Source organism: Coregonus clupeaformis, chromosome 25 (genome assembly GCF_020615455.1).
Source record: "Coregonus clupeaformis isolate EN_2021a chromosome 25, ASM2061545v1, whole genome shotgun sequence".
NCBI lineage: Eukaryota > Metazoa > Chordata > Actinopteri > Salmoniformes > Salmonidae > Coregonus > Coregonus clupeaformis.
In genome coordinates, this window is record NC_059216.1 from 29032341 (window position 1) to 29057239 (window position 24899).

The following is a 24899-nucleotide window of genomic DNA, read 5'->3' on the forward strand; positions in this document are numbered from 1 at the left end:
ACCTATGATGAAAATTACAGGCCTCTCTCATCTTTTTAAGTGGGAGAACTTGCACAATTGGTGGCTGACTAAATACTTTTTTCCCCCACTGTATGTGTGGGGTACATAGATGTTCAATCATGTTAAACACTATTACTGCACACAGTGAGTCCATTTATTATGAGACTTGTTAAGCACATTTTTACTCCAGAACTTATTTAGGCTTGCAATAACAAAGGGGTTGAATACTTATTGGTTTTAGCTTTTCATTTTTTATTAATTTGTAAACATTTCTAAAAACTATTGGTATTGTGTGTAGGACAGTGACACAAAATCTCAGTTTAATCAATTTTATATTCAGGCTGTAACAACGAAATGTGGAAAAAGTATGAATACTTCTGAAGGCACTGTACAGTATCTTAAATAACCAAACAACAGTGTTCCCAGTGAGAAACATATTTACCCTTCCTGCATCCAACTCTCTGGGATGTGTACACTTGTGCACTCCTCCGCACATATTTACTGTAAATAGCATTTGATTGGTGTAAGCATGGGCTATAGGGAGTTCTTATAGATTGCGTACACATACATTTCAGATGTTATCGCGGGTGTAGCGTAATGCTTTTGTTCCTAGCTCCAACAGTGCAATACAAAACAATACAGCCAAATCCAAAAAAAGAAAAAGAAGAAAGGAATTAAGAAATATTTGAATGAGCAATGTCAGAGTCCGGAATATAATTATATATATATATGTATATGATAGTGTGTATAGACATTATGAACAGTATATGAATAGAAAATGTGTGTACAACAGTAGTTATATAGGATGAGCCTTGACTAGAGTAAAGTATATACAGTACATATGAAGTGGGTAAAACAGTATGTAAACATTCTTAAAGTGACCAGTGTTCAATTACTATGTACATAGGGCAGCAGTCTCTAAGGTGCTGGGTTGAGTACCGGGTAGTAGCCGGCTAGTAACAGTCACTAAAGTTCAGGGCAGGGTACTAGGTGGAGGCCGGCTAGTACCCGGTTCACTTTAGACAGATCAGACAGAACTTCTTTCTTCCTTGAGGTAGTTACAAATTCAATTCTAAGAGGTCCATGTTTCTTTTGAACATTTCAATACGCCTGACCAACATGGACAGTTCTTCTGATTGATTCAGAGACTAGACAGTAGCCATCAATTCTCCTTCCATCTGTTGAAAGGATCAGAGCTACCGGACATCCTCCTCACCGATCCAGGATATGAACATTTATAACTACAGTAAGTTTTATGATGGAAAGATACCCAGGCCTGGATGTCTCAGACCTCAGTCAGCAGGATACGAACTTCTTTGAGGAGGACCTGTCCTTTATGGTGGAAGGTCAGCCCCACCTTCTGTTTAAAATCTGGCCAAAGGAGACAGACAAGAAGGACCAATATGACAGAAAACCTTTACTATAAATAATCTTATGCAGAAGTGAGGCCAAGACACAGGTATAGAAAGCACAGGATGTCCATATTGAATGATAGACCTCAATCTTCAATTTGGGAGATCTTACACAATATAAAAAGTACTTTCAAGCACTACAGAGAACCTGCAGCCCATATAGGTCAGATTATTTAAAAAACACACCAAAAAAACTACCATTTGATGTGCCATGGTAAACCAATTCTTATTATGAACATTACAAAAACATTCCCATTGGTTTGCTTTATCTGGAAACCCCATCAATATTTATAGTACAATCACTCACACACTATATGAGAAACTGCCCCACTCACAATAACATTGACAGGCGAGCAAATGCTGTAGTTGTTGTCTGTGAAAACAGCAACCATGGAGTGAGGAGCAGTAGGACTGATAGAAAGGGAATTTGTTTATTCAAACCGGTAGCCTTCAGGTAGCTATAAACATCAAATTAATTTTTTGGGTCGTCTTTGTATGTCACATTACTGAAGCAACACTGTAGCAATCATTCATACCAATCACGTATCACTGCAACGTGACAAGGCACATTGCTTCAACTCATGGATCCATTTAAGCCATTTGGAACAACAGTGTCAGTCTGGTGGCCTACTTGGAATGTTGATGACAAACAAGAAACATTCTTCAAGCTTATTCACAGTGGAATGACACCTGGGCTCTTTGCTAGACTGTCGCAATGAGACAATCCATTTAGGCCTACCCCTGTGGAAACCCATTCTGGCTCAGTTTCATAGTTTCACTCCTGCCCCAACTAGGCTTTTCAGTGCTTACTAGTTACTTCATAGTTTGGGATCAGAGTAGGAGCCGGCTTAGTTTGTATGTGAGGGACTCATTGTTTCCGAGTATGGTGATGTAATGTGTACCTCTAAGATAAATGCCTGTTCACACTCTTTCTGCCCTATTACCAAATAAGATGATTCAAAGCGTAGTATTGTAACACACTTGCCAACTACGGAAGATTATTCAAAGCATACACACCAGCCTCAAAGCAGAAAACATTTCAATGCTGCTTGCTCGTCACAACCACTCAAAGACTAACATAAGTTAAGTAAGAAAGAGAGAGAGGAAGAAAACACCTTTTATGCATTAGGCTGCCCATTGGCTGTAAAGTACTATAAAACAGTCTGCAAAGCTTCTCCATCTTTGGGGTTTATGTTTGTGTATGCAGTGTGGGTGCTGACAGCCTCCTCTGGAGAGGGGGGAGCTGGGTTCACTGAGGCAGCCCTCTGGTCTGGAGGGTTTAGGTTAGGGGGAGCTGGGCTAGAGGACCAGAGTTAGGGGGAGCTGAGTTTCACTGAGGCAGTGGGGTGGGATGATAGACAGGCTGTGCCTCTGCCTGAGAAGAAATAACACCAGATCACACCATTGTCCAGCCCCAATGAAGCACACAAGCAGAGAATGGGAAGTTCAAACAGCTACACTGGACCTTTGTTGAGCCTCACCGGACAGACAGGGCTGGGCTCAATGGGTGGGGCAAGGCAGGCAGGGCAGGGCTACAGAGGCCTCTCGGATAGTCCCATCCATTTCATACTAGTCCTACACAGAAAACTAAATGGTGCCTGATGCACCGAGCGCACATGCTGATGCTCCTCGTATCTGCCTAATTTTAATGTGGGTGTTGCAAAGGGTGTTCCCATCCACCAACCTTTATGCAATGTCTGCCTTATGCAATGTCTGTCTCCACCACATGCAAATATGCAAGTCTAGAACACACACACACAAAGCGAAACATAAACACACACTAAAGTCTAGCAGAGCATAGAGTACACTGGTAAATCATTCTCCAGAGCAGTTCACAGGCAAAGGCGGAAGCTGAGCGAGTACTGAAAGAAAAACAACTGGCTTGGTTTCACTGAGTGAGTTACCTCATCTATCCTCACCTGAGCAATGTTTTGACATAGCAACAAAACTATTCCAAAAACAGTACATCATAACTAAATTATGAGGAAAAATAGTGCCAACCAGAACTGTGCCAAATGGTATATATATTTTCAGAGGTAGCTCCTACACACATTTAGTGGAAGAGCTTCAATGTTGCTCTTTTGAGAGGCTTTCCCAATTGCCAAAGAGTTAGATCAAGACAGGCAAGTGTTATGAACAACTAGACCTACCCCAGATATAGTTTGAATGCTCTTCCTCATTTCTCTACCACCCATCTACCTCATCTGTACTTCTCCTCTGAGACTGCATCTGCCACCACAGAGGTAGACCAGAGGTCAGTCATTAATTCTCACTCATTACTTACGTTATATTATTATGCTTTTAATGACTAATGGTATGAATTACTCTTTACCCATACATCATGGTGTCATTGTGCATGACAGTCTGGTACTGGGGCTGCTGTGAGCAGAGCTTTAGATGAATTCGAGGGAGGTGGGAACATCACAGAGGAACACAAACATCTCTCACAGAACTCGTCCTTGCTCGGTATCGGTTACTCGAGTGGAAAAAGTCCCGGTATCACGTCTTGGCACAGCTGTGACATTCCCTCACGCTGAGATAGCTCCTACAGTACAGTACGTATGGTACTGTATCAGTATGACCTCACTGGTTTTAATTGAAGACTTCTCCTACTCCCACACTTCATGTCAGCAATTCTGGATCTCTCACTAATTGAGCTAAACAAATCCCCCTGTGGCTGCCTGCTGGATAACGAAATAGACACACACACAAAATGTGCATACACACACACGCGCAAGAGAGAGAGGGGGGGAGCAGTTCTCCACTCTATTCAAGCCCCAGTCAGTCCCCCAGACAAGGAAATGCAGAGAGGTCAGTAGTAGGAACCTGCGATTCAGGGCCGGTGAACCAGGGAGAATGTCAGCCTGGGGGCGCAGAGTACGCAGCCAGACAACAACCCATCTAAACGGAATGATCTGCTGATGACTGGAAGAGACTTGGGCTTCTGCCCGGTGCTCAGCGTGTTAAGTATCGGAGGTGTTACTTATTAAAAAGGCTGAGAATCCAGTGCCGTACACAGACACAAAAACAGACACACACACACAAACACACACAGAGGGGTCTGGTCTGGAATGGATGATTAACAGCACAGTAATAATCTCAGTGATCATGAGGCTGACTGAGGCATGTGATTTGTCAGCCCTACAAAACACCAATCATATTTCAGAATGAGAACAGGTTAGCACTGAGCTACTGGTGTTGTTGTCATTAGCATGACTTGGGCTTGATCGGAGTCTCCAGGTAACATGTAGACTATTTTGCGTATGATAGAACATTCAAGCCTATGCATGTCTAACATCACGGATGTCAGTGCAGTGCAGGGAGGTAACCAAGACATTACCCATCTTCTATATCATTACACACAGCAATTAGGTATGGATTGCGCGCAGACGGTTCAGCAAACATTGGTCTCATAAAAAAATGTCATGCCTCACCTGATGCTAGGAGGAGAGGGGCAAAACTGATACATGTAAATAAGTTGTACTGTCCTCTAGGCCCTTTTTTTTATCAAAATCAAATCCATTTTTAATTGTCACATGCTTCGTAAACAACATGTTTACAAAGCAGACTAACAGTGAAATGCTTACTTGCTGGCCCTTCCCAACAAAGCAGAGAGAAAAATAAATAATACAACGATAATGAGGAATAATACACAATGAGTAACTAATTGATTAAAAACAACTAATTAGAGTCTAACCGTAAAAATGACTTGGAGAAGTCTGCTTGCTGAAGGATCTAAGAGTATTAAATTACTAATCTGAGAATGGGGATGTCTTACATCCTCAGCCAGTCAAATCTAGCTACAAGTCTCAGACCTCTATAAGGTTAGTATAATGCTTATAAAAAAAGTGAGTTCCTGTTGCAGACTGAAGTAGCCTACCAGACAAAACAGAATGATTTAGAAATGTACCAGGTGACCGAAGGCAGTAAAACACTTGTCTCCACCCATGAGTTCCAGGTGTTGCTCACCCATATTGTCACACCCTGGCTCTGGGACTCTATATGTTGAGCCAGGGTGTGTTCATTCTATGTGTTCTGTTTCTATGTTGGGTGTTCTAGGTTGTTTATTTCTATGTGGGCCTGAGTGACTCCCAATCAGAGGCAACGAGTGTCAGCTGTTGGCTGGTTGTCTCTGATTGGGAGCCATATTTAAACTGTCTGTTTTCTCTTTGTGTTTGTGGGTTCTTGTTCCGTGTCGGTCTTTGTTACCGAGGACATTACGAGTCGTTTGTTGGTTATGTATGTTATCACTGAAGATAATAAATACCATGTTCGTTCAACACGCTGCGCATTGGTCTCTCCCTGACGATCGTGACACATATGAAATACCGTCAACAACTCAAATGATGTATGGGCAATTCCATGATCGGCAGAGTGATGCTGAGACTCAGATTTTTCTATTTAAAATGTATGTCAAACAAAAACCAATGATTGCAAAGTTAAACAAACCATACAACTATGCACAATAATTTCCACAGAAAATTTCACAAAAATACATTTACTTGAAGAACAGTGCAGATCCAAAGTTTGTTAACAGAATGACAGTTTGTGCTGTTTGTGCCATCATTCTGTTACCAAACATGCATTTTAAAGTGAAAAATCTGAGTTTCAGCATCACTCTGTTACCGTGGAATTGCCTGTATGTCCCCAACATGAAACCTCTTCATGAATCGGTATCACTGCTACTCTGACCCCAAGGGAAGAATATAGAATACAAACCACAGACAGTTTCCTAACAACAATATATCATAAAGAGAAACTTGTTTGCTTGTTGATGGTAAAACTTAAGAGCCACGACACTCGGTCTGAACATTAACACGCATCGCTTGCCATACGGTTTTGGAAGCATAAGGACCTTATCTTTCATATTGGCGACAAACAATTTTCAAAAAACGAAAGGTTAAATTGATACACATCTTTATAGGGTTAGTGTTCCCACACGGCCATATTTCCATGTTACAGTGCTTGTTTACGGAAAACAGACGGAAGACAGAGTGGACTACTTGTGCTAACTAGCTGTCTGCGTCTCCGAACACCTGTGTGTTAACGGAAGACAGATGCCACAAACATGTTGTCACTGAAAAATACTGTCACAACCATATTAAAACCGGTTAAAACAGTGTAGAGTAAGTGTGTATTTTGCATTTGTGTAATCATTTTGATATGATATCAAAGTAAAGTGATTTATGTTTCTAGAACCGGACCGCAATTGATAATCGATTCAAGTTTAGATGGAGTATTTGGCTGTTTTGGCTTCCAGAGCCAATTCGCCCTTTAAAATAGAACATGTAGGGTCCTTGGACGGAGTAACGTTAGGCTCCTTTAGTCAAATATTGGGATAGGAATGACATACACTATACAGTATATACAAAAGTATGTGGACACCGCTTCAAATTAGTGGATTTGGCTATTTCAGCCACACCCATTGCTGACAGGTGTATCAAATCGAGCGCACAGCCATGCAATCTCCATAGACAAACATTGGCAGTAGAATGGCCTTACTGAAAAGCTCAGTGACTTTCAATATGGCACCATCTAGGATGCCACCTTTCCAACAAGTCAGTTCATAAAATTTCTGCAATGCTAGATCTGCCCCGGTCAACTGTAAGGGCTGTTATTGTGAAGTGGAAACGTCTAGGAGCAACAACGGCTCAGCCGCAAAGTGGTAGGCCGAGTGCTGAAGCGCGTAGTGTGTAAAAATCGTCTGTCTTCAGTTGCAACACTCACTACCGAGTTCCAAACTGCCTTTGGAAGCAACGTCAGCACAATAACTTTTCGTCGGGAGGTTCATGAAATGGGTTTCCATGGCCGAGCAGCCACACATAAGCCTAAGATCACCATGTTCAATGCCAAGCTTCGGCTGGAGTGGTGTAAAGCTCGCGGCCATTGGACTCTGAAGCAGTGGAAACGCGTTCTCTGGAGTGATGAATCACGTGTACCTATCTGGCAGTCTGATGGACGAATCTGGGTTTGGCGGATGCCAGGAGACCGCTACCTGCCCTAATGCATTGTGCCAACTGTAAAGTTTGGTGGAGGATGAATAATGGTCTGGGAATGTTTTTCATGGTTTGGGCTAGGCCCCTTAGTTCCAGTGAAGGGAAGCCTTAACATATAATTACATTCTAGACAATTCTGTGCTTCCAACTATGTGGCAACAGTTTGGGGAAGGCCCTTTCCCGTTTCAGCATGACAATGCCCCCGTTCACAATGCGAGGTCCATACAGAAATGGTTTTTCTAGATCGGTGTGGAAGAACGTGACTGGCCTGCATAGGACCTCAACCTCATCGAACACCTTTGGGATGAATTGGAACGCCAACTGCGAGCCAGGCCTAATTGCCCATCCTCACTCATGCTCTTGTGGCTGAATGGAAGCAAGTCCCCGCAGCAATGTTCCAACATCTATTGGAAAGCCTTCCCAGAAGAGTGGAGACTGTTATAGCAACAAAGGGGGGGGGGCAACTCCATATTAATGCCCATGATTTTGGAATGAGATGTTCGAAGAGCAGTGGCCACATACTTCTGGTCATGTAGTGTAGTTTCTAACTGTTGTTCAAGGGAAATGACATTCAAAGGCAAATTACTGTTGGAACAGTAGAGTAATACACATGTTCCACATGTTGTGAATGCAACACACATATCCAACTCGTTCCCAATCATTCATACCATAATTACACTGTAGGCCTAATTACACAACAAAAAACAGGTTTAGGCTACACTGCATTAATAAAATTACAACAGATCAAAGTATTCACTTGTATAGGCCTACTATGGTTGCATTGCATGCACACACCAGTTCTAGAGATATAACACCGGCTTAGTCGCTACAAACCAGCATAAATACACTAACTGATCCAAAAGACACATGAAACTTGCAACCGCGTAAAGACATTCTTCACATCCCAAGGTGATCAAATCGCCTTTAACTATGCACAATTTTGCAGCCAAAATGTGGCAGCGGCGGTTCACATAGATCTTTCATTTGCACTCTTATTTGCATGTTTTATCCCTTCGTCCCACCCATCTAGCCTATCCTCGGTCATCGGGTCTCATCTGTGTTGCTGTGTTGCTGTAAATCATGTCTAATAATTTATCTGGAATATATTTGTATGTGGGAAAAATACACCACTGTCATCGTGATAGTTATCTAGTATTGTTTTAGCTTACCTTGTAAACAAATCCATAATTGAAGTAGTTCGATCGGCGCTTTATGCCTGTGTATTCGCCTTTAACACAATAATCATTGGGCTGTTGCAGGTGACATCATCCATTTTGGCTCGTGGCAGCACTTGTGTCAGCACAGAGTTTCTAAACCCAAAGGCTCAACATCACAAGACTTCCGGGAACACTTGCGAAGCAGACCAAGCAGACCAGGTAGGGGTTTGGGGTTTGAGAAGTCAATTAGAGAAGTGAACAATTCTTCTTTAGATGTTAATTTTCTCGAAATTTAAAGGCACAATCTAGATTCGAGACAATGTCTTAAGTAGTTGGATATGTTATTACTCCAACCTCGTGAAAGTGACAAACTGACAGGTTTACATTTTTGTCAAAAACTATTTTATATCGAATGAGTGCCTTTGCACATGCGCAGTTTGGCGCAAGACGACCGTTAGACCGAAGACGTGTTTCTGCGCATGAGTTTAGCTAGCCAAGGTCACCATGACATCGCCTACAAGCGTGATCTGGTAATTCTATTGGAGAAGCAGTTTCTGCCTTTTTTCATAGTGTACTGTCTTTGGTTTCAGCGCTCACGGACCAACGATGACAAAGCTCATGTTTTCATGGGAAATGTAGTCCCAGCGGAATGGTTCTCCCACTAGGTGAAAGAAAAGCAGACGTGTAAATGGTTGATTGAGAGATTACAAGACACTGTGACAAATCAACATGACACCCTATCTTCATCTGACAGGCATCTATCGGGAATAGAATATAATAATATAGAATATATCTAGATGAAGCTAGTGGCTACAGTTAATAAAGTGAGTTAATAAAAGGTGACGTGAAAAGTATTTGAAACCCTCCTATGCATGAAGAACTATGTCAAAGTTGAGTTTCAAGTTTTGCAGCATTGACGGGAGCGTTTGGGGAGGGGTAACATGGGATTTATTTAGCCAAAAACAGGGCACAGACAGAATTACAGGGGATTGTAGGAATACTGGTGGAGCTGTATAGCGGAATTACAGCCATGACAGCAGCTGGTGGTGCGTGCGGAGCAGACCATAGCTCCAGGATTATGGTCAATTTTGGAATACAGCAATTTACTACTGATTTTAGACCTAAAAGGTTTTTCCTTCCTTTTATGTAGGGAAGAGTGGGCTAAATTGAGCCAACGGGGTAAATTGAGCCACCCTTGTTTGTAGGAAACAATACACAAAATTAATAAATTGACCAAATATTTAGGAAGAGGTCATCATTTCATGGAGTCTGTGAAGGATGAAACCACATGAAAAAAGTGGTAAGCAAGTTGAGTCAATTCACCAAGTCAAATTAATTTATTGTGTTAGCAGTTTCATGGTGCTTGCATCTAACCCAAAGTAGATAATTTTAAGATTGTTCTATACATCAGTTGGGGTCTCTATAAGATTCAATATGAGGTCCTAAACCTAGCATGTAAGTGCATCCTTGTAGCTGTGTAGGCTAATATAGTCCAAATGTTTGCCTTAAGGTTAGTTGAGCCAATGGCCATGGGGTAAATTGAGCCAATGACAAGTTGAGCAAATTGAAGGGTTTTCTTCCCAGGCGTAATGCAAGGCATTATCTTTGGGATATGAGGTAACAACAGGGCCTGGCATATGTTAAAAGTGTTTTAAAAAGTACAAAGTGTTTGTTAGGTGTTAAAGTTGCAATATGTAACTTTCTAGGCAACCTGACCAAATTCACATAGAAATGGGAGTTATAGATCTGCCATTCTCATTGAAAGCAAGTCTAAGAAGCGGTAGATATGTTCTATGTGCACTATTTCTATGCTTTCCGTGCTTAAGTTTTGTTTTTGCATCTTTTACTTTCGGTTTTGTACACCAGCTTCAAACAGCTGAAAATACAATATTTTTGGTTGCTGAAAATATATTTAACGGTGGTTTAGATGGTACAATTATTCTCTACCTAATATTGCTTGTTTTGTCACAAACTAGAATTAGAATTTTAGCAACCAGGAAATAGCGGAGCGATTTCTGCATATTAAAATATGCTTAAAATGATTAAAATACAGAAAATGTATTGTGGTTGTGTTGAATTGTGTTTGGGAAATAAAGATAAACATGGTTTTAAAAAGGTAGTGGTAATATTTCATGTTGTACAGAAATGTGTAGGTGGCTTAACTTACCCTGTCCTGCGGCTCAATTTACACAATACCCGGGGTAAATTGTGCCAAGAGGACACTTTTTTTGGACAAGCTACGTTTTCAAAACTGTAATGTTTACATTCATTCTGATTGTTTCCAGGGATACACAACATCCTGAAATATATGTAGATATCTTTGTTTTAAAGAATAGTATATTTCCATGATGGAGTGATGATGAATGTAAAAATGTCTTAAGTGCAAGTGTTGATGTTTTTTTTTGGGGGGGGTCAAGGTTCTGTTCTGCTCACCTTTCCAAGAGCCAGAGCCAGCGAAGGGAGGGAGGCATGCAGGCATAAAGCAAGGGGTGACGTCAGGGGCTGGTTGGTCTGCTTTATGTACTAAGGGCAGCACTTCCAAAAGTTGGCCAGGGAGTATTGTGTAAATATTTAAATTGTCCAGGCCTGCTTATTGTTCCCAGCTCGGGGGCTAATAGAGGTATGTAGCTGTACAGTACAGTCAGTAAAGCACAGTAAAACTGCTCCAGGGATAAGCACCCTGTACAGACTGACTGGTCTTTGTTGTCAGGCAGGGCAGGCAGGACTGTAAAGAGTTCAAACTAAGGTTTCTTGCTCTGGTTTACATTACTTATTCCTGGATTTCTCAATTTTTTTCTCTTTCTGTTCTCTTCACAGGTCTGTTCTGTTCTCTCTCTGACTTAGCTGTACTGTAACTCAACCAGAGTCATTTGTCACATTCATTTTCCTCACCTAAAGGTCAAAGATGTAGACTTGTTGACTTCATAGTGATCTTTTGTTGAAATTCCTGATACCAACACATTTGTTAAGAGGACTGCCCACCTCTGTGCAGCAAAGCCAACCAGACAAGGCCTCTACAACCTATAACTTCACTGTGGAAATGTGTGAGAGCTAGGAGCTCTTCATAAGGCAGATAGAACATACAGCAACAGAAACAAACATTTATTTTACAAAGTTTTGATTTCCAGCACTTGATTTATAGTTTTAAACAAAAGGAGAAATCCATCAAGCCTTGCCTACACACATACATCTAAACATCAAAGGTCGTGATTGATGGAGGATTAATGATTGGTACAGCACCCGCCCCATCAGTGGCTCTGAGCTTGGCGCTTCTACCTGCACACTAACAACATGATGAATAATATGTCACGCTTTGTTTAAAAACGACTGGGATGAATGAAGTTGGACTGCAACACTATTTCCATAAACTAGTCTACTGTATTATACCTAGCTAACAGAACAAAGAAACAGTCTTCAGCAGACAGGCAAACTATGCAGCTCTTTGCACCCGCTCTTAAATCTTTCATATCTCAAACATACATGTACAGTTGAAGTCGGAAGTTTACATGCACTTAGGTTGGAGTCATTAAAACAATTTTTTCAACCACTCCACAAATTTCTTGTTAACAAACTATATTTTTGGCAAGTCGGTTAGGACATCTACTTTGTGCATGACACAAGTAATTTTTCCAACAATTGTTTACAGACAGATTATTTCACTTATAATTCACTGTATCACAATTCCAGTGGGTCAGAAGTTACTAAGTTGACTGTGCCTTTAAACAGCTTGGAAAATTCCTGAAAATGATGTCATGGCTTTAGAAGCTTCTGATAGGCTAATTGACATAATTTTAGTCAATTGGAGGTGTACCTGTGGATGTATTTCAAGGCCTACCTTCAAACTCAGTGCCTCTTTGCTTGACATCATGGGAAAATCAAAAGAAATCAGCCAAGACCTCAGAAAAAAAATTGTAGACCTCCACAAGTCTGGTTCATCCTTGGGAGCAATTTCCAAATGCCTGAAGGTACCACCTTCATCTGTACAAACAATAGTACACAAGTATAAACACCATGGGATCACGCAGCTGTCATAACGCTCAGGAAGGAGACGCGTTCTGTCTCCTAGAGATTAACATACTTTGGTGTGAAAAGTGCAAATCAATTCCAGAACAACAGCAAAGGACCTTGTGAAGATGCTGGAGGAAACAGGTACAAAAGTATCTATATCCACAGTAAAACTAGTCCTATATCGACATAACCTGAAAGGCCGCTCAGCAAGGAAGAAGCCACTGCTCCAAAACCGCCATAAAAAAGCCAGACTACGGTTTGCAACTGCACATGGGGACAAAGATCGTACTTTTTTGAGAAATGTCCTCTGGTCTGATGAAACACAAATAGAACTGTTTGGCCATAATGACCATCGTTATGTTTGGAGGAAAAAGGGGGAGCTTGCAAGCCGAAGAACACCATCCCAACCGTGAAGAACAGGGGGTGGCAGCATCATGCTGTGGGGGTACTTTGCTGCAGGAGGGACTGGTGCACTTCACAAAATAGATGGCATCATGAGGAAGGAAAATTATGTGGATATATTGAAGCAACATCTCAAGACATCAGTCAGGAGGTTAAAGCTTGGTCGCAAATGGGTCTTCCAAATGGACAATGACCCCAAGCATACTTCCAAAGTTGTGGCAAAATGGCTTAAGGACAACAAAGTCAAGGTATTGGAGTGGCCATCACAAAGCCCTGACCTCAATCCTATAGAACATTTGTGGGCAGAACTGAAAAAGTGTGTGCGAGCAAGGAGGCCTACAAACCTGACTCAGTTACACCAGCTCTATCTGGAGGAATGGGCCAAAATTCACCCAACTTATTGTGGGAAGCTTGAGGAAGGCTACCCGAAACGTATGACCAAGTTAAACAATTTAAAGGCAATGCTACCAAATACTAATTGAGTGTATGTAAACTTCTGTCCCACTGGGAATGTGATGAAAGAAATAAAAGCTGAATTCAATAATTCAATAAAATAAAGTGGTGATCCTAACTGACCTAAGACAGGGAAGTTTTACTAGGATTAAATGTCAGGAATTGTGAAAAACTGAGTTTAAATGTATTTGGCTAAGGTGTATGTAAACTTCCGACTTCAACTGTATTTCATCCACACTAAACATTACTAACACATAGTGTATTTACACTTAAAATACTATACACGTATGCCAATGTCTGTACCTAATATTGTACCAGCCTGTACTTTCCTTGTCTGGAAGGTATCATCATTGATAGCTGAGGCATCTCAAATGCCCTATTCCTTATATAGTGCACTACTTTTGGCCATAAAAATAATACACTGAATAGGGAATTGGGTGTCATTTGGGATACAGCCTTACCGAATCTGGGGGAAGATGTCCTCTTAAGGGAGGTGGGGAATCAATCCTCTAATGTCTCTGATCTGATCTCAGATTATCCCTTAAGACTCCATCCCCTGGAGGAGGGATAATAGGCTAGGAGTAAAGACATGAAAATAGTCATTAAAAAGCACTTTAAAGAAATTAAAGCTTAATCACATCCTCTTAGTGGATCTCAATGACTGTCATTTCCAACATATCAGTGTACAACAAAAATAGGAAAAATAAGTACCCTACTTTATTTTCTTACTTTTTTAAACTACATTCTTTACTATAATCTTGAATTGTTATACTCATGCAGGGAAATCATAGTTAAATTTGTGAAGCAACTATCTTCCTGGAAAGGCCTGTTAGAACTGTGACTGACCTAGGGCCTTGGTGAACTGCTTCACTGTCACATTCAATAAACTCACATCAGCAGTGGTGCCATTCCATTCTATGGTGCTTTTTATGACACTGTAGCTTGGGAGATGGTGTCTAACTCACAGACAGTGAAACACGTGTCTACTATGGTAGAAGCAGAGCGACAGTGGTGTAAAGTATTTAAGTAAAAATACTTTGATATACTACTTAAGTAGTGTTTTAGGGTATCTGTACTTTACTATTTATATTTTTGACAACATTTACAGTTGAAGTCGAAAGTTTACATACACATAGGTTGGAGTCATTAAAACTCGTTTTTCAACCACTCCACAAATTTCTTGTTAACAAACTATAGTTTTGGCAAGTCGGTTAGGACATCTACTTTGTGCATGACACAAGTAATTTTTCAAACAATTGTTTACAGACAGATTATTTCACTTATAATTCACTGTATCACAAATCCAGTGGGTCAGAAGTTTACATACAGTGGGGGAAAAAAAGTATTTAGTCAGCCACCAATTGTGCAAGTTCTCCCACTTAAAAAGATGAGAGAGGCCTGTAATTTTCATCATAGGTACACGTCAACTATGACTGACAAAATTAGATTTTTTTTCTCCAGAAAATCACATTGTAGGATTTTTAATGAATTTATTTTCAAATTATGGTGGAAAATAAGTATTTGGTCAATAACAAAAGTTTCTCAATACTTTGTTATATACCCTTTGTTGGCAATGACACAGGTCAAACGTTACATATTGCAACTTTAACACCTAACAAACACTTTGTACTTTTTAAAACACTTTTAACATATGCCAGGCCCTGTTGTTACCTCATATCCCAAAGATAATGCCTTGCATTACGCCTGGGAAGAAAACCCTTCAATTTGCTCAACTTGTCATTGGCTCAATTTACCCCATGGCCATTGGCTCAACTAACCTTAAGGCAAACATTTGGACTATATTAGCCTACACAGCTACAAGGATGCACTTACATGCTAGGTTTAGGACCTCATATTGAATCTTATAGAGACCCCAACTGATGTATAGAACAATCTTAAAATTATCTACTTTGGGTTAGATGCAAGCACCATGAAACTGCTAACACAATAAATTAATTTGACTTGGTGAATTGACTCAACTTGATTTTCTATGGGGTTGAGATCTGGAGACTGGCTAGGCCACTCCAGGACCTTGAAATGCTTCTTACGAAGCCACTCCTTCGTTGCCCGGGCGGTGTGTTTGGGATCATTGTCATGTTGAAAGACCCAGCCATGTTTCATCTTCAATGCCCTTGCTGATGGAAGGAGGTTTTCACTCAAAATCTCACGATACATGGCCCCATTCATTCTTTCCTTTACACGGATCAGTCGTCCTGGTCCCTTTGCAGAAAAACAGCCCCAAAGCATGATGTTTCCACCCCCATGCTTCACAGTAGGTATGGTGTTCTTTGGATGCAACTCAGCATTCTTTGTCCTCCAAACACGACGAGTTGAGTTTTTACCAAAAAGTTATATTTTGGTTTCATCTGACCATATGACATTCTCCCAATCCTCTTCTGGATCATCCAAATGCACTCTAGCAAACTTCAGACGGGCCTGGACATGTACTGGCTTAAGCAGGGGGACACGTCTGGCACTGCAGGATTTGAGTCCCTGGCGGCGTAGTGTGTTACTTATGGTAGTCTTTGTTACTTTGGTCCCAGCTCTCTGCAGGTCATTCACTAGGTCTCCCCGTGTGGTTCTGGTATTTTTGCTCACCGTTCTTGTGATCATTTTGACCCCACGGGGTGAGATCTTGCGTGGAGCCCCAGATCGAGGGAGATTAACAGTGGTCTTGTATGTCTTCCATTTCCTAATAATTGCTCCCACAGTTGATTTCTTCAAACCAAGCTGCTTACCTATTGCAGATTCAGTCTTCCCAGCCTGGTGCAGGTCTACAATTTTGTTTCTGGTGTCCTTTGACAGCTCTTTGGTCTTGGCCATAGTGGAGTTTGGAGTGTGACTGTTTGAGGTTGTGGACAGGTGTCTTTTATACTGATAACAAGTTCAAACAGGTGCCATTAATACAGGTAACGAGTGGAAGACAGAGGAGCCTCTTAAAGAAGAAGTTACAGGTCTGTGAGAGCCAGAAATCTTGCTTGTTTGTAGGTGACCAAATACTTATTTTCCACCATAATTTGCAAATAAATTCATTAAAAATCCTACAATGTGATTTTCTGGATTTTCTTTTCTCAATTTGTCTGTCATAGTTGACGTGTACCTATGATGAAAATTACAGGCCTCTCTCATCTTTTTAAGTGGGAGAACTTGCACAATTGGTGGCTGACTAAATACTTTTTTCCCCCACTGTATATACACTGAGTGTACAAAACATTAAAAACACCTTTCTAATATTGAGTTGCACCCCCCTTTTTTACATTTAGAACAGCCTCAATTCGTCGGGGCATGGACAAGGTGTTGAAAGCGTTCCACAGGGATGCTGGCCTATGTTGACTCCAATGTGTCCCACAGTTGTGTCAAGTTGGCTGGATGTCCTTTGGGTGGTGGACCATGCTTGATACACACGGGAAACTGTTGAGCGTGAAAAACCCAGCGGTGTTTCAGTTCTTGACACACTCAAACCGGTGCGCCTGGCACATACTACCATACCCAGTTCAAAGGCACTTAAATATTTTGTCTTGCCTATTCACCCTATGAATGGCACCCATACACAATCCATGTCACAATTGTCTTCAGGCTTAAAAATCCTTCTTTAACCTGTCTCTGCTTTTCCATGACTATTTTAGATTATTTTATGATCGGTTTTATATGAGGCTGCTACTGATAGCTGTTAAACATAGCCATGTTGGGTTTTTAAGATGGTCTCATCAACCATGTCAGCTTAAACAATAGAGTAGCCTAAATGTATATCAAATAAACAATGGAATACCAGAAAAGACATGCTTATAGCTGATAGAAACCGAATGGTGTCAGAAGTTAAGCAACTGTTGTCTTCTTAGTATAGCCTACCACCTCCACTGGTCTTTTGGTTGGAATTCTCAGTGACAAGGAGTACCACCTGCTGGTAACAACTAGTAACTGCATTTGAATGAAGCATTACATTTATGCTAATAACCACTACTGAATTTTATTTCTGATTTCTATGAAGCAAAAAAGGTTATCAGAGATTTTCCAACTTTGACACTGATTACAAAGCAGGGAAATTAGGGGAAGCATTGGTCAACATTGTGAAAATGTATACAACAGGGTAAGAAGCTGTAATAAAAAACAATTAAGAATCGGTCCTCATAATCTTTCATTAAAACAGTCTGTTGATGGGTATCCAATAGCCTAGTCCGTACTGGATGTGCTGTAGCCAACTATTTTATTGTTTGATCAACTATGGGACAAGGCTATAGGCCCTGGTCAAAAGTAGTGAACTATATAGGGAATAGTGTGACATTTGAGATGCAGCCTAGGAGCTCCATGTTCTGTGTTCATCTGTTGAGGACCTTCCTGAGATGTTCCAGCTGTGCCAGGTTGATGCTGCTCCCTCCACAGACGATCATGACCAAGGGTCCTGCTAGGGGAACGGGCAGCCGGCCCTCACCCTGCAGTCTCTGGATGACTCCACAGTACACAGCCGCTAACGCAGCCCCGCAGGCCAGTTCCACCAGCACACGCTCCTCGTCTGAACACACACACATACATGCACACACACAGACAAGGAGGCACACACACGCACACAAGCACACATGCACAACAGCAGGCACACATGCGCACACACAAACACATACATAGTTTTAGTCGTAGTTGTAACAGTAGCTACGTTTCTTTTAGGATAAAACTATACATCAAATAAAGCAGAGTAATGTATGGAGATGTATTGAACATTTAAAACAATTCTAGAATGCTCCATCTGACAACAGTGGTGGCTGGTATAACACTCACCAAGGAAGGTCTCCACTGCTTGCAGGGCCTGCTGGTCAGTGACCAGCTCTGATATGATGTTCATGTTGCCCTCCTTAATGTACTCAATGGCCTGGCTGCACACCGTCTTCGAACCCAGACACTTGGCCTCACTGGCAATGCAACCATCATCCCAGATCATTACAATGGAATATAATAAAATAAAATAGAAAATAATTGAATAGATTTGAATAAAACATTATGCTAAATGAATATCTCACAGTTTAATCTCTGTTCTCTTCTCACCTGGTGATGTCAGGGAGGGTGACTATCTTGCCAGCCTTTACTGCTGCGTTAAAACAGTCTGCTCCCTCAGTCTCCATGCAGATGATGGGCACACTGTCCCAGCCCACTTCCTTCATGCCCTCCACCACCCCACAGAGCAGCCCTCCTCCCCCCACAGATAAAACAACAGCCCCAGGCTTGGATGGAAGAGAGGCCTTGATCTCTCTCACAATACTGGCATGGCCTTGCCTGGGGTAGAATCAAATAAAATAAAAATGTATTTAAATGGTATTTTCCAAACAAATGTGTCACCAGACACTTTACACAAAATAGAAAGGGGGAAAAATGAGACAAACAAGAGGAAAAGGGGAGGGGAAATTGTTCATTCAAAAGAAAAGGCAACAGCAACTCCTAATAGTAGAAGAATGGTGTTCATTTCACATAATCTGAACCATTATGTGTGATCTAAGTCGGTCATTCTAGATGTCATGCCCCTTACAGGCTAATTTAAGGTTGGTCTGACTGGAGTATCTTCTCACCAGAGCAGAGGATGGTCAAAGGGTGGGACATAGGTCAGGCCATCAGTCTGGGTCAGACGCAGGGCCTCATCATTGGCATCATCCCACACCTGAACAGGCAAAATGAGACATACAAATGGCAACACACACCTGGGGGAACAGAGTAGCCTACAAAGTCCACAGGTAAGTCAGTCTTCAGTTATAAGGCTGGCAAAAACTCGAGAGGAGAGGTGGTCACTAATTGTCGGGATTACCTTGCCAGATACTCTGACCGTGGCTCCCTGGTCCTTCAGTTTCTCCCTAATCAGCTCAGGCGTGGATGAAGGCACAATGATAGTTGCTGGAATGTTTAGTTTGCGTGCTACATAGGCTGTGGCCATCCCCGCGTTGCCACCTGAACACAACATAAAGATATTGTCATAATGGGGAATGTTGGGATAATTTGGAAATATTATTATATAAATCGTCTACTACCTGAGGAGCAAACAACTCCTTTGGACTCTGGTCCTGCAATCTAGAAATTTAAAAAAGTATAATGCCATTGATCAGATATATATACACATATATAAAAAAAAATAGAAATCTAACTGAGAAAGATTGAGTGATTTATATATTGAAACGTTGCTTTTTTTCCGTTTTTATCATCATGAACTCAAGACACCATTAAATGAAATGTTCTCTGGTCAACACTAGGAGGTGTTGTCGCACAAGTGTTTGAACAGTAGTAAACAAACCATTTTTTAATAATGGCGGATATTTTCCATATTCCATGACGAGCAGAATGTCAAAGGTTCGTTCGTTTTAAGTTGTTTGTTTCCAGTATGTAGGCCCATCACTTATGTAAAACAATAGGCTAATCTTTGAAATGTTACTACATCTCTATTCTAAGTATGTTTGTCATTAGATGTCATATAAATTAGATTTACGATCATTTTACTTAAACCCTTTGAACATGCTTACCTTTTGGCACAGGTGTCCGATACCGCGGATTTTGAATGAACCGGAGGGTTGGGAACTTTCCATTTTTAAATACACATTGATCCCCGCCCGTTTTGACATGTCTATGCTCTCCAAAAACGGGCTATTTATGTGAAAGGCTTTTGGGCTTGCCATGAGGGCTCAGGATAACGACTTTGAAAGTCTTCGGAATGCGTAAATTACGTGTGTGCAAATCCAGGTTTTCTTTTCACGCCTATGTGCCCAATCCACAGAGAGATGCAACGTACCGCTGTCAACAAAAATTTACATTCCAGTGCGGATGACAAGGCAAGAAGTGGGCTACTGTAGGACAATATTCCGTTTGTAAGCGGTGCAACTTTGTGACAAGATAGTTTACTGCGGCAATCAGTACAGGATTTCTCCCTGACCTTCGCATAAACTGCACCTATCACATATCTATCGGTCAATGTTTAGCTTTCAAAGGAGGTGGAAAGGATCATATATTAACTGACACGCCCCCTGTTATTAACTCTTGTTTGGTAGACTGTATGAAGACTGTAGCCAATTGTAAGCATTGTGCATAGCATAGTGAGACGTTACTACTATGTTATAACAACATACAACATTCTATGTAACAATTTGTTTTATTCCCATTCAAGGGAAATCATTATTTATTGTGTACATTTACATTTCATGGGGCATATTGATAGGTGTTTGTTTTGTATGTCACATAATAACCCATCCATACAGCAGACTGTAATACACAACCAGTAAATCAAGCCAGCGTCAGTCAACAGGTAGGCTATACTCAGTGATCAAATTGTGTATCAATTTGCATGATGGGTATTAAATAGACAACAACCAACCTGAAACAAAAATAGGGGAAATAACACAATGTACAAACTTCTGCCTGAATTGAACTCAATATGAATACAAACTCCAAAAGAGAGATCCTAACTATAGACCTCCTGTTTGGGTGATAAAGCATTTATATACTGTAGGCCTATGAGTGTTTGATGAGCTTAGTTTCAATTCACACCCATAGTTAGCTTCATAGTTATTGTATCTGTAGAAGAAAATGCTGCACCTCTCACTTTCCCATCCCAGCACTACCTCTTCCACTCATTCCTTCAGAACACATTTTGGTTCACAAAAATAACACCAACATTGTATGACTGTTTTAAACATTCCACATCTCTTTCAGTAGCTTTAACCAGCCTTCAAAGTCGTTCAATAACACCTTCTGTCACTTTTCTTCCTGTTCTTCCTCGTAAAAACATTCTCTTATCTCTTGCCTTCTTTCCTCCACTGAAACCCTGAAGATTTGACTTCCAGGGTAACTGTCCATCTTCATCTAATAGCACTTAGTTCAAACACATATTCACTAACTCATGACTGCCTCTGTCCTGTCCTCTGCTCCCTTCTCTGAGATTATCACATTCAAGTCCTTACTCGACTGACACACAGGAGAAAACCACTGAGTGAGAGGGAAGGGGAAGCCCAGACCCAGAGTATTCGCTGAATGAGGGGGTGGTGGCAGGGCGGTGGGAGTCGTAAAAAAAAATAGTAAAAATGGTGCTTCATTGCTTCATGAACCAATGAGGAAAAAGTCAGCTTTGTCGGGGAGAAAAGCGAAACTTTGAAAATCCAGACAGGGATCTCCGGGTGGTGTATGCTGGCTCTTCTTCCTATTTAGTAAGTGACCACCAATACTGAGCCTGTCTGTCTGTCCGGATATGGGCCACTCTGTCCATGCCCTGGCCCTTGTTCTTTGTTCTGGGTGGCACAGACTGACACAGAGAGAGGGCACTGTCCCGGCGCTGCCACTCTCTGCAAGTCTAGTCAGCTCCAGCTCTGAGCCCAGTCCCAGCACAACAACGTGCACTATCTTCTCAGCAACGTGCACCGTCTTCTCTATGCCAGAGAACGTTGTCTAGGCTTGATCCTTGGATACAACTGTAAGAAGAAGAAAACGTTATTGTTCATTTTATTTTCAGATCAAGGAAATTCAGCTTATACAGGCAGATACAGCAGGGGGTGTCATGTCACAACATAGGATTTATTACAAATATTTTGAGATGCCACTTCTGTCATTTGGGTTAAAGATCCTATCCAATTTCAACTAACATTTAATTAACATGTCATTTCAAACAAGATTGGGGACATCTATATACATAGTATATAAGCATAAATACACCACCTTAATCACAGAATTATAGGATCTCTATGATATTAACATCCTGGTGATTCAGACCATAGTTGTATCCATCATGGTGGCTGGCCTTACCCCTAGCAGGTTGCGTGGCACGTATCCCTCCTTGTCATGTAGTCTGGCCCACCACCACTCTGTCTCAGCGTCGTCCCTGCGACTCAGAGTGGTAATGGCGTCTCCCTCGTGGAAGGACAGCTCGTCTGAGCTCTGGGCCTCGTAGTCCCACAGCGCGTACACTGACCCTTTATTCATCACACCCAGCTTCTCCTGCACCCCTGGGGGACGGATAGAGGGGAAGAGGGTCACTTCACAGTTCACATGGAAACACTATTGAACCTTCCTGACACAAAACCATTGCCCTGTCCAGAAAACCCTCGCCGAACAATAAAGTTGGAACTTCACCTAGCCTTCAGATAGGTTATGATTGGTGTCACACTTTTGCCCCAGCTAGCACACCTGATACCAATAATAAACTAATCATGATCTTCTGTTTAAAATGCAATTAGTTGAATCAGCTGTGTTTGCTAGGGATGGGGGGAAAGTGTGACACCAATCAGGCCCCTGAGGACTGGAGTTTCCCACCCCTTAGGTGGAGCTTTCGCCATATTGCTTATACCTATCCAATTCTACATATCCTAGCATGAGTGCCTAGAGTGTAGGCTGTAGGGTTGGGAGTTGTTTTGAACCCCACAGATGTACACAAGAGTGTAGGGTGTAAGGGCTATGGGTTCTTTGTGGACAGGAGCCACATGTCTCTCTATATAACACCACTCACCGTAGAGGAACTGGGAACACTGTGTGTATCCGTCCTCCATCTCCTCACACTTATCAGCCGCTGTCTCCACGTCACTGATGGTGGTGGCAAAGATGGCCGCCCCTGACTCCACCAGCATCTTACAGAGATGCACACTGTTACAGGAGGCCGCACAGTGTAGTGGGGTCCTGGAAATATGACGGACACAAAAAGAGAGACGTTCATGGAGACATTGTGTAGTCTTGACCATTTTCAATGCAGGTGAGCAAAGCTAAGGTAAAAGAGAAAGAAATAGAAAAGATCAAGTGAAAGAGGAAGGTAAAGAAAATGGTCACAGCAGGGTTTAAACAGTGTTTGTCCTCACCATCCATCGCTGTCAGCAGCGTTGACGTTAACCCCAAAGTCGAGCAGGAACTTGACGATGTGGTGATGTCCAGCACATACAGCATTGTGCAAGGGGGTGATGCCCTCGTCATTGGCTGTGCTGGGGTTCTCAACCTGCATGGGGGAAATGGTCAATCAATCACATTTATTTCATTATTCAATTAAATAAGAATGATAAAGACCTTTTTACATCAACAGTTGTCACAAAAGCCCTTAAAATGTTAAAAGAGCAGACGATTTAGAAGTCAGTTTGAAATCCCTCACAGGCTGACAGTCTGTGGTACATAAAATAAGAAGACTCAACACAGTTCATTTATCTTCTGGGATAATAAAGTTTGAATTGAATTGAAGAGCCTATGATTACCTCATAGATGATCCTTTGCACCAGGTCAAACTCTCCCTCCAGAGAGGCGTCCAGTAGCAGAGCCAGGGGGTTGAACTTGACCCGCAGCCCGTGGCCTGTCCGCTCTGACTCAGGCTTCTTCAGGTTAGTCCTCTTGATCTGCTGAGACAGAGAAAGGGGAGTTACTCTCTAACCCTAATTGCTCTCTGTCTAATGTGAAGAAAGTAATGTCTGCAACTCTGATGGCAACTCTAACATGAGTCAGAGTTACAGTCATTACTTTCTTTTTTTCAAGGAGTTTTTGCTTACCATGTGACCTGACCAGGAGAAACTCTGGACCCTATGAATTATGACATACAAAAAGGAAGCATGCTGTTACATTATGGAGCTGTAGTTCGGCAGGCTTACCTTAGGCAGTGCCGGGGGTGTGACAGTCCGGGGAGAGGTGTCTTTCTGCTGGGGGGACGAGGCCTCAGGGATGGGCCTTGGAGGGGAGGTGGTGCTGGTAGTGGTAGGACCAGGCTGGTTGTTGTTGTTGTCTTCCAGGCTGGGCTGGGGGGTGGGCAAGCAGGGAATGGTCTCACTGGGTGGGGGTGTCCTCTGCTGCTGATTCTCATTGGAGTCAGAGGAAGGGGACAGGCGATGGTCTGAATTGGGACCCTCTGCTGCAGTGACCACCAGGGAGGCGGTCTCCATCAGGTTCCCATTAGCAGTGTTGATGTTGTCCATGTCAGGACATCCCAGGACACCACCCATGAAGACAGGCTGGTAGAACGGCGTGTTGTTGCTGCCCTCCATGCCTCCGGCCAGGGTGTTGAAGCGCTGGTACAGGAGCTTCTGGATGTTGGGTCCGGTGGGGCCCTCTGGCTCTGTGATGGAGCTGCGTTTCTTCAGCGGGCGCGGTGCGTTGGTCAACCGCCGGCGCAGGACCTCCAGGTCGGCATCACTCTGGTAACGCAGCGGGGAGTGGGCCACCGGGGTCAGCTTGGTGGGGCTCAGGGGCCGCGGGATGTTCTCCACACTGGGAGGGGGTAGGAGTCTACCCTCTGTGGTATCCCCTTCCCTGCCCACCATGTCCTCTCCACCCCCCAGGCCTCCTCCTGGGGACAGGGCCCCGTGTTGGAAGGGCACAGGGGAGGGAGAGGTGCTGGAGGGAAGCACTGGTTTCCCATACACTACAAACAAAAGGAGATAAAGATATTATTATTGGACCATACCGATTGAGACCCAACAGGAAAGTCAAGCGTTATCTGAATCAGGGTTCAAATGGGTTTGCACTTTTGGGACTATTACATTGGTCCTACTGTA

General features: G+C 42.3%; 3 protein-coding genes and 1 long non-coding RNA gene across 14 annotated transcripts in view; all 4 read right to left on the reverse strand.

Moving 5' to 3' along the window:
• Positions 1–8663, reverse strand: part of LOC121539490 (disheveled-associated activator of morphogenesis 1-like) — an 86561-nt gene extending 77898 nt beyond the window's left edge. The window contains exon 1 of the mRNA XM_041848018.2: positions 8578–8663. The gene's annotated coding sequence lies outside the window, so the exon portion shown is untranslated. The remainder of the gene's footprint in view (positions 1–8577) is intronic.
• Positions 8664–11652: 2989 nt separating this feature from the next.
• On the reverse strand, positions 11653–14482 carry LOC121538864. Its single transcript, XR_005995269.1, has 2 exons — positions 13890–14482; positions 11653–11848 (listed from the first exon to the last, which is right to left on the reverse strand). It is a non-coding gene; the product is annotated as an uncharacterized LOC121538864 (long non-coding RNA).
• A 2894-nt stretch (positions 14483–17376) lies between these two features.
• LOC121538865 (L-serine dehydratase/L-threonine deaminase) lies at positions 17377–20369 on the reverse strand. Its single transcript, XM_041847040.2, has 7 exons — positions 19920–20369; positions 19434–19473; positions 19214–19353; positions 18981–19069; positions 18463–18690; positions 18199–18329; positions 17377–17938 (listed from the first exon to the last, which is right to left on the reverse strand). The coding sequence occupies exons 1-7, from the start codon at positions 20070–20072 to the stop codon at positions 17745–17747; spliced, it is 975 nt and encodes a 324-aa protein (XP_041702974.1). The 5' UTR covers positions 20073–20369; the 3' UTR covers positions 17377–17744.
• Positions 20370–20536: 167 nt separating this feature from the next.
• The window catches only part of LOC121539491 (apoptosis-stimulating of p53 protein 1), a 42592-nt gene continuing 38229 nt past the window's right edge, over positions 20537–24899 (reverse strand). For 9 of the 11 annotated variants that reach the window (XM_041848028.1, XM_041848026.2, XM_041848025.1 and 6 more), the window contains 6 exons: positions 24000–24766; positions 23613–23753; positions 23229–23362; positions 22886–23052; positions 22186–22385; positions 20537–21854 (listed from right to left, as the gene is read on the reverse strand). In XM_041848028.1, the coding sequence (XP_041703962.1) occupies positions 21813–21854; positions 22186–22385; positions 22886–23052; positions 23229–23362; positions 23613–23753; positions 24000–24766 (1451 nt within the window). In that variant the 3' untranslated portion in view covers positions 20537–21812. The remainder of the gene's footprint in view (positions 21855–22185; positions 22386–22885; positions 23053–23228; positions 23363–23612; positions 23754–23999; positions 24767–24899) is intronic. The other 2 variants (XM_041848031.1, XM_041848021.2) reach the window with 1 other exon arrangement.